This window comes from Hypoxylon fragiforme, assembly GCF_022984875.1.
Source record: "Hypoxylon fragiforme strain CBS 206.31 chromosome Unknown GGS25scaffold_9, whole genome shotgun sequence".
Classification (NCBI taxonomy): domain Eukaryota; kingdom Fungi; phylum Ascomycota; class Sordariomycetes; order Xylariales; family Hypoxylaceae; genus Hypoxylon; species Hypoxylon fragiforme.
In genome coordinates this window covers 2,014,729-2,028,922 of record NW_026054764.1, presented here as the reverse complement: position 1 = coordinate 2,028,922, position 14,194 = coordinate 2,014,729, and the positions used below count along the sequence as shown (strand labels likewise).

General features: G+C 33.1%; 3 protein-coding genes across 3 annotated transcripts; 2 read left to right on the top strand and 1 right to left on the bottom strand.

The window, feature by feature from the left end:
• The first annotated feature begins 3,805 nt into the window (after positions 1-3,805).
• On the top strand, positions 3,806-5,263 carry GGS25DRAFT_458183 (uncharacterized protein). The gene is made up of 2 exons (XM_049258912.1): positions 3,806-4,853; positions 5,139-5,263. The coding sequence occupies exon 1, from the start codon at positions 4,371-4,373 to the stop codon at positions 4,773-4,775; it is 405 nt and encodes a 134-aa protein (XP_049113269.1). The 5' UTR covers positions 3,806-4,370; the 3' UTR covers positions 4,776-4,853; positions 5,139-5,263.
• Positions 5,264-9,647: 4,384 nt separating this feature from the next.
• GGS25DRAFT_457543 (uncharacterized protein) lies at positions 9,648-11,333 on the top strand. Its single transcript, XM_049258905.1, has 3 exons — positions 9,648-9,694; positions 9,846-10,289; positions 10,383-11,333. Exons 2-3 carry the CDS (start codon positions 10,182-10,184, stop codon positions 11,175-11,177), a joined length of 903 nt encoding a protein of 300 aa, XP_049113268.1. The 5' UTR covers positions 9,648-9,694; positions 9,846-10,181; the 3' UTR covers positions 11,178-11,333.
• GGS25DRAFT_457699 (uncharacterized protein) lies at positions 11,334-13,863 on the bottom strand. Its single transcript, XM_049258907.1, has 6 exons — positions 13,511-13,863; positions 13,213-13,458; positions 12,472-13,137; positions 12,228-12,414; positions 12,081-12,146; positions 11,334-11,980 (listed from the first exon to the last, which is right to left on the bottom strand). Exons 1-6 carry the CDS (start codon positions 13,589-13,591, stop codon positions 11,490-11,492), a joined length of 1,737 nt encoding a protein of 578 aa, XP_049113267.1. The 5' UTR covers positions 13,592-13,863; the 3' UTR covers positions 11,334-11,489.
• Between the last annotated feature and the right edge of the window lie 331 nt (positions 13,864-14,194).

The window sequence follows — 14,194 nt, the reverse complement described above, 5'->3', positions numbered from 1 at the left end:
AACCAGTTACAAATTATGGAGAAGGTTAAATTAAATTACTACTTTATTTTATGGGCCTAATTATGGCTTTATATATTAGCCTAATTAATTAATTATATTATAATGCTTTAAATAGTTATAATTAAGGTAATTTTAAGTTATTATTACTTATACACCTTTTTAACTTAAGGTTAATATAATATTATTCCTATTTATGCCGTTTAATTTTATTACTTATATGTTTTTTTACTTTTACGATAACTTTATCCGTAAAACTTTAAATTTAATAGTTTAATAAATTTAATATAATTCGATTTTTTAAGTGTTTTTATAAAACCGTTTATTAGGTTTTTTTTTAACTTAATATATTTTATTTTAATGTGGTTTATAGTTATTTTTTGCTTAACGTAGTGAAAGTTTTTACGTATATGTTTTTTTTATTTATTTATAGCTATTTTTTCGCTTTATTTTAAGGCAGCTTTATTATCGTTTAAAATAATAATAAATCCATTCGATATAAATTTAAATTCCTTGAAAAAATTACGGATTTATACAAATTTTAAAACCACGAATAATATAACTATATATTTAATCTTAACTATGCTTCGTGTAACAATTACTTAAAGTTTAAATAACCATAAAATAAGTGTTTTTATAAGGAAGAATATATATTTAATAATTAACTTAATTATATTAATATTATTAACGTAATTAAAGTTAATTACTTTAAATAATTTAAAGTTATTATACTTTAAATATAAATAATTATTATTAAGCTTTTTATAACGTAAAAAGTAATTAAGTTTACCTTTTAAATATTTTATTACACGTTTTATATTAATAATATATTTAAGTAATAAATTACTTATATATTTAACTTATATAAATATGGCAAATGTAATATTTAATTTAATTATTTATATTAAAAAATTTATTTTATTAATAAGTGAAGCGTAATTATAAATGGCTTAATAATTAACTTTATTTATATTATCCTTTATTATTATATATATATAAGATTTAAGGTTTATAAATAATATAACTTCTTTACATTTGTTAAAATTTAAAATCTTTAACGTTTTAATAATGTATTATTTTTAATTAAGTTTAATATCTTTAATAAGTAAAAATCTAATAATCTTAACTTTAAAATATTAATTTATATTTTTAAAGTTTATAATAATAACGTCTTTTTAAAAATCTAAAATAAGAGTTTTTAATAACTTTAAATTCGTTTTATATAATAAGAAATTATTAATATAAAATGCGATAATATTTTTATTTTTTCGGTTAATGTATATAATATCGTCCGTTTTAAGGGGAAAATAATTTAATCGTTAAAATATTCCATAAATTTTAATTTACTAAGCAGCTTTAAATTACCTTAATTTATATAATAAATTTATTAACTCGATAATATTTAAAAGGTAATAATTACACTTTTTTACTTCGTTAAGGTGTTTTATAAAATATTTTTTTAATAATAAAAACTATTTTATAAATATTTTTTCCTTTAAATTACCGTTAAAATAAGCGGCAATAAAATTTATTTAAATTATATGTTAGTTAAAAATAGCTATAAAAGTTATAAGTATTTATTAAAACGTTGTTTTAATAATTATTACCTTAGTTTTATTATAATTTAATTTTTTTTTTTATGAAAATTTTTATGTAATAATTTTAACCTTATATTTATTTAATTTACCGGTCGATAAATATTTCTTTTTTAATACTTATTTCGTATCGATAAAATAATCGTAGGTTATATTAAATATAAAGTAAAATTTAAAAATATTACGATTAAGGTTTTTCCATATCTTTATAAATATAACTTTTAATTATTTATTATAATTAAAACTAATCATTATATCTTTTAAAAATAAAAAGTTAAAATTTATCACATATAAATCGTTTTTAAGTGTTTACTTAATAAAATAATTAAATAAAGCCTTATCGTTAATAAAAATATATACGTTCTTAAGCTTTAATAAATTTATAATTATATTTATTATAAAAAAAATTCAATTAATCGTAAATATACGTTTATAAATTCGTATTTATTGCTTTTTAAATTAAAAAATATATTTAAAAGTAATTTAAAAACGGATTTAAACTTTTAAGGGGTTTTATAAACATAAATATTTAAAAGCTTTTTTTTAAGCCTTTTATGTTTTAAGCGGACACGTTTAATCTTTTTATTTATAATATTATTCTCGATAATATTTTTATCTTTATTTTTAACTCTTACCTTTTATAACTTTTTATAATATCTTAATCGCTTTTATACATATTTAAGTAAAAATTAAACGATATTTCAAGGGTTAAAAATAATATTATCGTCGTTTAAATATTTATAAAAAATAAAATAAAATATATTAAAGAAACATCCTCCTTTAATAAGTTATATAATATAATTATATATTCTTTAATACTTAAAAAATAAAACTTTAACTTTGTAAACCTTTATTTTTTTTACTTTAATACGGTAATTTTTATTAATAAAAACAACACATCGTATATTTATAATTTTTAAGTAAATAAAATTAAGTTTATACCGCTAAGAAAGGTTAAGGCCGTTTATATATTATTTATAAGGCGTAACACCCTTTATTATTAACGTTTTTAATTTATTTAAAACATAAGTAATAACATTAAATACATAATCTTAAAAACAAATAAAAATATTTATAATAATATAAATTACATAAAACTTATTTTATAAAAATTTAATATTACATTTAAATTTACCGTTTTAATATTAATTATATAATATAAACAATAATAACTTTATATCTAATTTCTTATAAATTATTTCAATAATTAATATTTTAAATTTTTAATTATTATTAATTTTAAATATTTTAAGTTTTTATTAATTATTATTAAATTTAAATGGCAAAAAATATAATTAATTATATACGCAAATTAAATAAGAAATAAGCTTTTTAAAAACGTTATTTTTTAATATATAAGCTTTAAACATCTTATAATTATTATTATCGTTAATAATTAAAATGAAATAATAATTATTATTAATCGAAATAAGTTTTAACTTTTTAAAATCACATTATATAATCTTTTTAAGATATAAACCGTAGGACTAAGATTTTTTAAACGAGATTTTCTTAATCTTAACTTAATTATAAGTATAATAAAATAAAGTTTTAATTAATTTTATATTAAGGTTAATTCCAATAATTATATTAATAATCTAACGTAATTATTTATTATTTAAATAATAAAATCGTTTATATTAAAACATAAGTTTTTTTATTACTTTTTTAAATAACTTCTTATTTAAAGCTTTTAAAAAGTTTAATAATAAATTTAAAACTTTTTTAACGTTATAAGAGTAATTATTTATAAAGTGATTATATTAAGTTATATTTTTAATAATATAAACTTTAATAATTTTAAGGTAATCGTATTATTAAAAATAAAATCCTTATTTTTTAATATCGATAATAATTAATATAAATTCATTAAAGTTAATAACTTTACTTTTTTTTAACCATCCGCCTTTTTTATAAAAAAGTTCTTTTAAAAATATCTTTATAAGGAATTTTAATATATATAAGGCGTATTAAAGATTTAAATCGATAAGTTTTTTATTTTAATTTATAAAAATAAAATAAATTATTTTTATTTTTCGTACGATTATTAATTTAACATTAGTTATAACCTTATAACTTTCGTTTTTTATAATAACGATAATATTAAATAATAAGTCTTATAAGTTGTTTATAATATACATGTTCGCATTAATATTAAATAATAATTCGGAAATTATATATTCGTAAAAAAGGTAATTCTTATTATTATTAACTATTTAATAATAAACATATCCTCTTTTATTATTAAATATAACGGTTATATAAAAAGCTTAAAAAAGCTTTATATTTAAAAAAACGTAATTTAAATCTTATAAACACATCTCGTCGTCGTAATATTATAAAATTTCTCCGGCCTTCCTTCAAAAAAAAATATCCAAAAGTGATTCATCGGCCCGTGGCCCTCCGCAAGCTCCGGGACGGGCCTTCGAATCACTTTTGGATATTTTTTTTTTCAGGAACCGCTGCGCTGGCCGAAGAAATTTTGCTCGTCCAATTAAAAGACTATCTTAGAAAGTCAAAAAGGGGTTAAAAGTCGGCAATGGGTGACGGAAGGAAGGCGTGACCATCCGGAGGATAAGGTTTAGCAAGCTGTGGCAGCAGCAGCCATGGAGATGCCCACATGGCAGTAGCCATGGATAGCCACTCCCGTGGCTATCCACGTCCTGGCCAGGAGACACGTGGCTGGGACATTCAATTCTCGGTCCCTCCAACCGACGAGATCCTTCAATTCTCGGTCACCTCAGCCGATGAGACCCTACAGCACAACAGCCATTCAACATGGCTGTCCTGGAAACACTATTCCCCTTATATCTTTATCCCTATATATCAGCAGAGCCGCAAGAGCCTCAACGCACAGGCCATCGGCAGAGCCTCAGGCAACCCGACACCACCCCGACCACTAACACCACATGTATCCCGTTAGGAGGACTGTCTGGCGTTACTTCAATTATTGAAGCAGCACGGGTCAGCTTAGAGATTAGTATCAGGGATCAACACACATGTGTGTATGTATTGGACTTGGATAACGTGGACGTTATCCTTTCCATTGAAAGGGGGGTGATGTCAGGACATGGCTCGGTGGGTGTCGGACCGGCGCCGGATATGCTGAAACAGATTGGTATATGGGTCGGTCGGATTGAAGAGAGGTATGGAGAGGTATCGATACAGCAATGGGCAAAATAGGGATATGGTCAATGAATAAGGATATGGGCAATGGATAAGAATAGGACGGTTGTTGATTAACCCTTCAACAACCAAAAGGTCTGAGGATTGTCTGGGTGAGCATATTGCTCACCCCTCGGATGAACCGGGATGGTATGGGGGTTGGAGGTCTTCCAACCGTAGCAAGAGATGGGACTCAAAAGGTCAATCAGTCAATCAATATATAGAAGAGAAGAAGAGCTGAGCTCCCAGCGTCTCAGGCTAGCTATATATACACCGATAAGGTTCAGCAAGCTGTGGCAGCAGCAATGGAGATGTGCCCATACGGCAGCAGCTATGGATAGCCACACCTATCCACGTCCATGGCCATGTCCTAACAAAAAGCGTTGAAAGAAACGCACGGCTATGGTTGACAAAGTTTGGGACAGCTGGCATAAAGGGATGCAGCCAATAAAAAGCGTTTGCTTTAAAGGAATGCAGCCAATGAAAAGCTTTTAAAAAGAACGCACGGCTGTCGGGCAGTTGGCGCTAAGAACGATCTGACCAATCCTGATTTTCCTGCACGGGTTTTTGGGAATTACAGGGGTATTTGATGACGTAATTAATTCAATAATTTCCCATAGTAATTTCCCATAGTAATTTCCCATAGTAATTTTCTGAAAAAGTTCTAGCATAAAAATATCCTCCGGATGGATAAATTAAATAAAATTAATATTTATAACTTTTATTATATAAACGCTATTACCATTAAAGCGTTATTCGTATTTTTCGTAACTAATAAATAACTTAATTTAATAAAAACTATTATTACTTAAAATATTTTTATTATTATTTTTAAATATATTAATATTTAAATTATCGTTATTTATCTTAATATAATAATTCTTTTATATATAATTATATTTACCACACTTATAATAAAATAAACCTTTACTTTCCTTATAATTGGAAAAATACTTAAACTTTTAAAGCTTTTTTTTTTAATTACCACTTTTAACATTATTTATAAACTTAGTTATTTTAAACTTTTTCCCGTTTACTTTATTTTTAAACTTATTAATAAAATCATTAATAATTTATTAAATAATAAAATCTTTTATACGTAATATCTTCGTTATTATTTTAATCTAATCTTTTACCTTTTCTTTAACATTAATTAAAAATATAATAACCTATTAACTATTATTACTTTTTATATTAATTTCACGGCATTTTCGTACGATTAATTACCATTTAAATATATACTTAATAAAGTTTCCACCGTCGTATTTTCTCTTTAATAAAACGTTTTAAAAGTCTTTTTAATAAGCTTTTTTAATAAATATATATATCTTTTAAAATATTTTAAGTATTTTAATGCTTTTTTTTATTTTTAAGATTAAATTAAATAAAACACGTTTATAAGTTTAAGTGATTACTTTTATAAGTCGAAGTTCGTTTTTCTTAATAAACTTGGTATTTTCTTTATATTTAATTTCTTTAAAAGTTAATATTAAAACTTCTTAATAAACTCGATAATTTAATACATTTTTTAAGTGATTTTCCTTATTTAATCTAAAATTAAAGTGTTTTTATTTAAAATTATAATCTTTTTACTTAAAGGACTTTTTTTTTTTTAATTTCGACTTTTTCTTTTTTTTAAGAAAAGTTATCCAAGCTTTTATTTAATAATAATAATAATAATAAGCTTAATAAATCGAAATTAAAATCAAATAAATCATTATTTAATTCGTAATTATTTGTAATAATTATATCGTTAAAAGTGGTTTTTTTTTAATCTTAATTACTTTAACCTTTAAAGCTTTTTTAAGTATTTTAAGTTTTTAATAAGTCTTTTAATCGTCTTTAAACTTTAAACTTTTAAATAACTTAAGTAAATTATTTTCAAATTTTAAATTTTCATTATTAAATAATCTTCGTTTAAACTTACCGCTTTTATTATAAAAATTACAACGATTATTATTAAAAAATCCATTATTATCGATAAATTCCTTATTATAAAAAAAATTATTTCCTCCCTTATATTAACTTAAGGGGTTTCCACTTAATAAGGTAAGTTATTATTAAAAAACAATTATTTAAAAGTTAACCATTTTTATTAATTTCTCGATTTAATTATCGTTAATTTTTTATTATTTTTTAACGTTGATAAAATTATAAACTATAATAAACTTTAATGTCTTTATTTCTTTATTATAATCCACTTAAATCTTATTAAACTTTTCCTTTAATTTTTTTATTTTAATAATTTCGTTAAATAATTTAACGATATAATTAAGAGTTTTGCTATTCGTACCACCTCTTTTTGCTATCGGGGCTTATCCGTACACCTAGTACATCCCTTAAAACTTTAAATCCGGACCTCATCTAGCGCCCCCAGCTGCCCACATCAATTGAATCCAAATAACTCTCTGAAACATATAGCCACAAACGTGCAACCGGATTCAATTGAAAGCGCATTCAATTACCGATTGATTGATATAGGTCTTAAATTGAGGCGATAGGTGGTCGCAGAGTTATTCAAGTAAATAGGTGGCATCCTGGGTGGCACGTGATCACCCTTAAAGCCACACTAAGAGCTCTTGGTGCCACGCTAAGGGCCCTTAGAGCCGCCTAAGAGCCCTAGAGCCGCCTGGGCCACGCTAAGGAGTGCCACGTGACCCTCCTCGATACAATTACCAAGATAACTTTTCAACCACATATCGCCTCTGTTCAGGCTTCATATCAATCAATTGGTAATTGAATGCGCTTTCAATTGAATTTGGTTGCATGCTTGTAGCTAGTTGTTTCAGGGAGTTATTGAAGATTAAAACTGTTGAATAAGGTTTGGGTCTAAGGGGTCTAAGGGGTCTAAGGGCGCTAAGAGCTGTCACGTGCCTCCCGGGCTGCCACCTACTTTCTTGAATAACTCTGCGACCGAGTATCGCCCCAATTTGGGAGCTATATCAATCAATTCGAAATTGGGCGCGCTTTCAATTGAATCCGGTTGCACTATGGTGCGACATGTGGTTGAAAAGTTATTTGGATTGAATTGATGGGGGCAGCTGGGGGCGCTAGATTAGGCCTGGATTTAAGGTTTTAAGGTTTTAAGGGATGTATTAGGTGTACGGATAAGCCCCGATAGCAAAAAGAGGTGGTACGAATAGCAAAACTCATAATTAATAATAAAATAATCACATATTTAATCTTTTATAAACCGATGTAATTAACCTTTTAAATTATTAATTTAATTTTACAAATTAATAATTATTATTTTTTATTTACCTTTAAAAAAAATCATTTAAAAAATAATTATCGTAATTAATTAAAATATAAAATTAATGTTAAGGTGTTATTATATAGCTAATTACGAATTATGGAAAAGGTTAAGTTAAATTATTACTTTATTTTATAAGCCTAATCATGGCCTTATATATTAGCCTAGCTGACTAATCACATTATAGTGCCTTAGGCAGTTGCAATCAAGGTAACCTTAGGCAGTTGCAATCAAGGTAACCTTAGGCTACCACTGCTTACACTTTTCAATAAATGAACAGAATGGTAATTCTCATTGGTTCATCGCCAATAATCAACCTCTACCAATGAGATGTGCATATATACCACATCCCACCACATGCCACCACATATATAAGTTACTATGTTACTACATACATATGTATATGTGTCGACAACATTGATAAACTTCTCAGAGATACTCTTGTTGAATCTAGAGACTACATACATAACTACAGAAATGCCTACAAAAAATGCCTACATAATCTACATCATATGAATCAGGACAGACATCATACAAGACCTTTTAGGGCTCTTGTTTCGAAAAGAAATAGATTAGGTGACGTCGGAGATGTAACCAGGTGTAGCCTGTTCAGGTTATTATTTGGCCTTGTCGGGAGATCCTCCGCATCATTTATCCCCTTGTCTGTTTCTTTTTTTCATGCGCAAAAACACTTTGAAACAAGCTGGTTCGAGAACTAGTCCAGTCATGGTTTGTCCTTTGAGGAGTGAGAGATGACGATCTTCGTTCTTCAAGCAAACAGAGCCGGTGCTAACAACACCGACTGTGCCGAATAGATCATTCTTCGCCGAGTACGCCCCGTAAATGTCATCCCGTCAAAATGGTAGAGTAAACGGGATGCGCTCACTTGGTTGGTTACGAGAACTTACGACTACCACAAAGTGTAGGGGCCTACCTGGGCCGGCAAGGTACCAAGGGGGTTAAAATCTGGTAAATCTGGTACTGTGTTTGAATTTCGGGTACTTTACGACATAGTACCTGCAAAAAATGCATGACCCTGCTACCTCCAGAGCAATATACTATGTAAGAAGAATACATATTACCTCCAGCTGTCTACATATATGTACATAACTAAGGTTAACCTAGTAGGATCCCATTGCTGGTGGTGATCTCCGCGCCGGGATCTCGAACCATGTAGCCCTCTCTCCCCCTCCCCCCTATTAATAACTTAAAGGTAGCAATCGACCTTATATTCACCTCATTACCACCCACGACCGTCACCTATACATCACTAGCCGCACTGATCTACGTGCCTACACCTATCTAGGCAGCCGAATTCACTACATATACTTATATACATACGACCGACGTTGTAACTTGTGAGTGTGTTTGCGGGGAATACCTACATTGTATGAGGTAGTATATTGATGTCGGGAACGGGTTATCTATCAGTCTCTAGCCACATACCCTACTTACATACATACATAGGTAACATACATACATGTAGGTATAAGTATAAGGTATAACTATACATGCCTGATATTCAAGGTTGTATGTATTGTACGTACATAATCTATATGGCTACGGTAGCCTCGTCACCTCACCTTCATATGTGTACATCAACTCACTCTCAACAACCAGTCACTCGGTAATCAAGTCGCCTCTCTCAACATTTGATTCGGCTACTGATACTTGGAAGCGTCAGGTAAGTAAAGCAAGCCAGGTTATTTATTGTTGATATTTTTTTTTTTTTTCATGAGACCTTTTTACTTACATATCTTATTTAATTAAGTACCTACGTATTGAGCGTATTGAGCTCGTACCTGCCTGGGATACTTATACATATATGTATCAAGGTTATCTACCTACCCACACCTTTAAATTCTGTACAATACACTACAAATTGATCCCACCGGCCTATGAACAACTACAGACTGATTTTCAGCTTGTGTGCTTCTTCTTTTTACACCTTATTTAATTCCAACCTTCAACCTCAACCTTGAACAGCAACGCCTGACCCTCTTTCATCCACAAACGCGAACATAATAAACCCACCAAACACCAAACACCAAACTGGACTTTTGTCCAAACATTTGAAATCTCAAATCAACTCGGAAAAATATTCGAAAGAATTCATTCCTTCGTATCACGAAAAAAAATATCAAGTTGATTATAAGTCCCATCTTTTCAACATGTTGGCCAAGATCTTCTCGCTTAAGGCTGGCGCCTCACTTCTCGCCCTCGCATCCAGCCTCGGCGCCGTTCTTGCTGGTCCCGTCGTTGGTCGACAAACCACTGAGGTGAGTTTAAGAAAGATGAATTGAATTGAATTGAATTGAATTCAGACTGTGAATATATAAATTTTCATTATTCATTGCTAACCTTTCATCTAGGGTGAGGTTGTCACTGCCGCCGTCGTCACTACAACCGTCACTGGTTATGCTCACCCGTTGACACGCACTCCTCTGACCACTCTTGGTGCGGATCAGTCCCCCTTGTCATACGCCTCACCCCCCACCGCCATCACGGTTCCTACCCGACACCATACCCTGGTCAACGGAGCCGTCCAGACTCGAGGTGTTGAGGTCAAGGCAGAGACTCCTTCCGCCACTACCGCCGTTGATGTTCCAGGAGCTACTGCGGTCTGCACCACCATTGCCGGCAACTACCCCACGGCCACCATTCCCAACTTCTGCAACCCCTCGGCCATGGTTAACGCCCCGGGCTTCCTGCCGGCTCGCTCAAACCTCCCCACTGCCACTGTCACCATCGGCGCTGTGTCCAACAAGCTCGACTGCTGTGTCCAGTGTGCCGATGTCTTCAACTGCGTCGCCTGGCGCTTCGTCCCGGTCTACACCCAGACGCCCAACGCCCACCTCCCCGGCGGCTTTGACCCCTGGGGCCGCGGAGACTGCGAGGCTGTCTACCACATCGGCAACCCCAAGGACGAGGTCGCCACCGGTATCATTTCTGTTGTCGACGACCAGCAGACGGCCAACCTGTGCCCCAATGGAAATGTCGGTGAGGTTCTGGCAGGCAGTGACGGTGACGGTGTGACCAACGGCACGGATAGCTGGATGAACTTGTACTATGACGGCTGGAATGAGGGCCCCTGTGCCAACCCTGCCGCTCCGTTTGAAGCGGGCCAGGACTCAGGAAAGGGTGACGCGGATAAGTTGTGTGCGTAGTTGATTTCGCGCGAACAAAATTCTTTGAAACGCGAGTGATGAAAACTAGGTACTTAGAGAGAGAGAGATTACATAGGGTTTGAAATGATATGAACAAACTTGACCCATGAACAGATTCTTTCTGCTCCCCATGCTTATGTAGCATTAATAATTGTGTGAAACTTCGAGAGCTGCTATTCACAGCTCTGTCCACGAATGAACCCCTCGAGGTTCAGTGCCGTAGGTCCCAGTATGTTTTGTTGCCTTGACGTTCATCCTGCTAGTTGGACAGGTTGAGTGAAAGCTCCACACATTAGATCATGTGGCAGAGATTCATCTCACACTGTCAACTTTTCGTACTTTCCGTAATAGCTTGGCACTGATCAGGGTAATAACGAACATGCTAAAAGTGCCGCCAACGGCAAATAAAGACCAGGGCCCAGCACCCCGAGATGTGAGGATAGAAATTGCTATTTCAGTTAAAGCAAACAAGGTTTTGGCAATGTGTGCCGTAGGATGCTTCCATTTCATGGTGACGAAGGAGCAGAGTAAAATGTAGCATTGAAGGAATGCCCCTTGCTGTAGGACGAACCAGAGGGAAAGGTCCTTAATGAGGTAGAAGGGATCATATTCTGATGCAAGTAGGTATACTATCGGGCATAAGATATAGGTAGCACATATGGCGGGCGTCCAACACATCCAAGAGCTCTTTTCGTAGTATTCAGTAAAGCGGTTCGGGCTTAGTATCCAGCGCTCCGGGCTTTCAACCTGTACGCTCAACATATTCGACGAGAGCCTCTGGTTATGTTCCGGGACGATACCAACTGCTCGGAATATCAGTAAGGAAAAGCTGGTTATATAATAATGCTGCTGGGAATTATGATTATATATAGGTGTAGAATAAGTATCTAGGTAAGCACTTACCCTCCTCTGTATCTGAAGCAGTGCGTGTCGGCTCGCTTGGATTTGTGTGGGGCGTCTCGTGTGATACTGCTAACGATTAGTATCTTCAGCCCTTACTACCATTGGCAGATAAGCCTTGTAGTATAGATGGCATCTTAGAATCCATACCGGATGAAACCGCCTCCCATGCAGATCGTATCAAAATCAGAATTGGTCCGGCTGTTAGGAGAACAGGAAGTATCTGTCCGAATGACCAGCCCGGGTCTTCTTCATAAGCGGTGGTTTGTCCCAAAATTTGTTCAAGTTCGTAGATTCTTATGGTTCCCCAGGTTATCGAAATGACTAGCATAAATATCTATTTTTCTGATTAGCCTCGATATGATTTATTTGCCGATGGGACTGAGAACCTCACATCTGAAGCCATTGAACTGTATATGTCAATCCAGACGCAGACGACAAAGTGAGAGGCTACTATCATATTGGAGGCAGCTATTTCTAGAAACGATGCGCTTCCTATAAGTCGTTGTAGCATTGCCGCACTTTTCAGGCATCTCTCCACAAGCACGGCGGACACTGAGAAGGACTCCGAACCGGCATGGCCGCCATAACGGTACAATTTGAATACCCTGACTGTATAACCAAATACTATCAAGAGTATCGAGAAGAGCATGGAGTTCTTGCCTTGAACTCTTCTCTCATAGAAGTAGGTACGGGAGTCGGTGAAGTTGGTATTAAAGTGGCATATTGCGTAAGCGGACGGAGCTGCATCTTCTATGTAATTATTGTAATACCGAGCATCAGAGTCCCAAGAGAAGTGCCCAGTGGGAACGAGAGCAACCGTTAGAATCAGCAGAAGGACAAACGTAGATCCAAGTCTCCATACTCTCTCGAATGGATGGTGAATCAGATAGCTCCGGAGAAATGTGAGAGCTGAGATATTGGCTATGAAAGAGAACCATGCCAAGTAGACGATCATTTTCCAATGCAAGGCGGATAACCTTTGAGGGAGAAGGGCTAAACCTGTGATCAAAACTGCTAGACCGTTTAAGATCTGAATGTCGGCCATGTTTACCACGCACTACGAAATTAGTACTTCATGGTCTTCCAGGGTTATCTACCTAGCACTGAATGTATACAATGACTAAAGAAGTACCTTGTCGAAAATGGCCGTCAAAAGCCCATTTTTATATAAGCCCTGCCACTGCAGGACATTTAAGCAGAATAGCCTCCTTGTGACCTTTAGTACGAGCTGATCAACTGGGTTCGGTCGGTTTCGTGTGCTAAGGGGATTGTTTTCTGTGGTTCCGAAGGGATTGCTCGTTGGGTCATAGCCAAATACATAATATATCAAGATAATGAGGAGTAATAGGTAAGCAGTTGAGACGAACCCGATAAGAACCTAGTAGCATACCATTAGACCATTTTGATTCATGTGAATCTCCCTCACTTACGCCAAGTCCTGAAATATCTGGCTCGGAATTTATTTCGAGTGGGTTTGAAGGTTGATGTGAGCAGTAAGTAGGTTGAGGCATTGCGTTCGATTTTTTGTGAAGGGGTGTATATCAGCAATGTAGAAGTCGTAATAGATATGACGATGATGCTGCCGGCTTAAATAAGGGCAGTAACTTTATGACCCTAACTCGATAAATAGCTAAGTACTGCTGGTATATGTCTATAGTGTTTTTTTTTACCTGTCTGCCTCAGCTAAATATAGGCTATACGACATTTTGTAATAAGTCGAGGTAATTAATGTTATATGTTAAGAAAGGCTGAGCTCTGAGACATGTATATAAATACAAGATGGCTGAAACCATGCGCTTATGTGTGAAACTCGTGGGCTGATTTTTACCATGAATATAATATAAAGTCAGGTAACCCTACCGGCCTGACTGTGGCGTCTACCAAGGTGGGCAATAGCAAGTGACGGTCTGCGTTGAACCCTGGTAATATATCGATAGGGTCGCTGGAAGATGAAATTTATGTGCTTGAGACTTTTGTCGCCCATTCGATCGTCCTCACGTATCATAGGTATGATTGAATACTGATGGTATCATTGAATGGCAAATGATAGATAACTCAAAGAAGCGACGAATGTCCAGAACGACAGAAGTATAGGCACCCATCGTGATGAATGG

Coding starts and splice junctions, on each gene's coding strand:
- GGS25DRAFT_458183 (XM_049258912.1), top strand. CDS start 4,371: ATGGCTGTCCTGGAAACACTATTCCCCTTATATCTTTATCCCTATATA.
- GGS25DRAFT_457543 (XM_049258905.1), top strand. CDS start 10,182: ATGTTGGCCAAGATCTTCTCGCTTAAGGCTGGCGCCTCACTTCTCGCC. Junction 10,290..10,382: donor TTGGTCGACAAACCACTGAG/GTGAGTTTAAGA, acceptor CCTTTCATCTAG/GGTGAGGTTGTCACTGCCGC.
- GGS25DRAFT_457699 (XM_049258907.1), bottom strand. CDS start 13,591: ATGCCTCAACCTACTTACTGCTCACATCAACCTTCAAACCCACTCGAA. Junction 13,459..13,510: donor CAGATATTTCAGGACTTGGC/GTAAGTGAGGGA, acceptor GTATGCTACTAG/GTTCTTATCGGGTTCGTCTC. Junction 11,981..12,080: donor TGCTTCAGATACAGAGGAGG/GTAAGTGCTTAC, acceptor TATTCCGAGCAG/TTGGTATCGTCCCGGAACAT.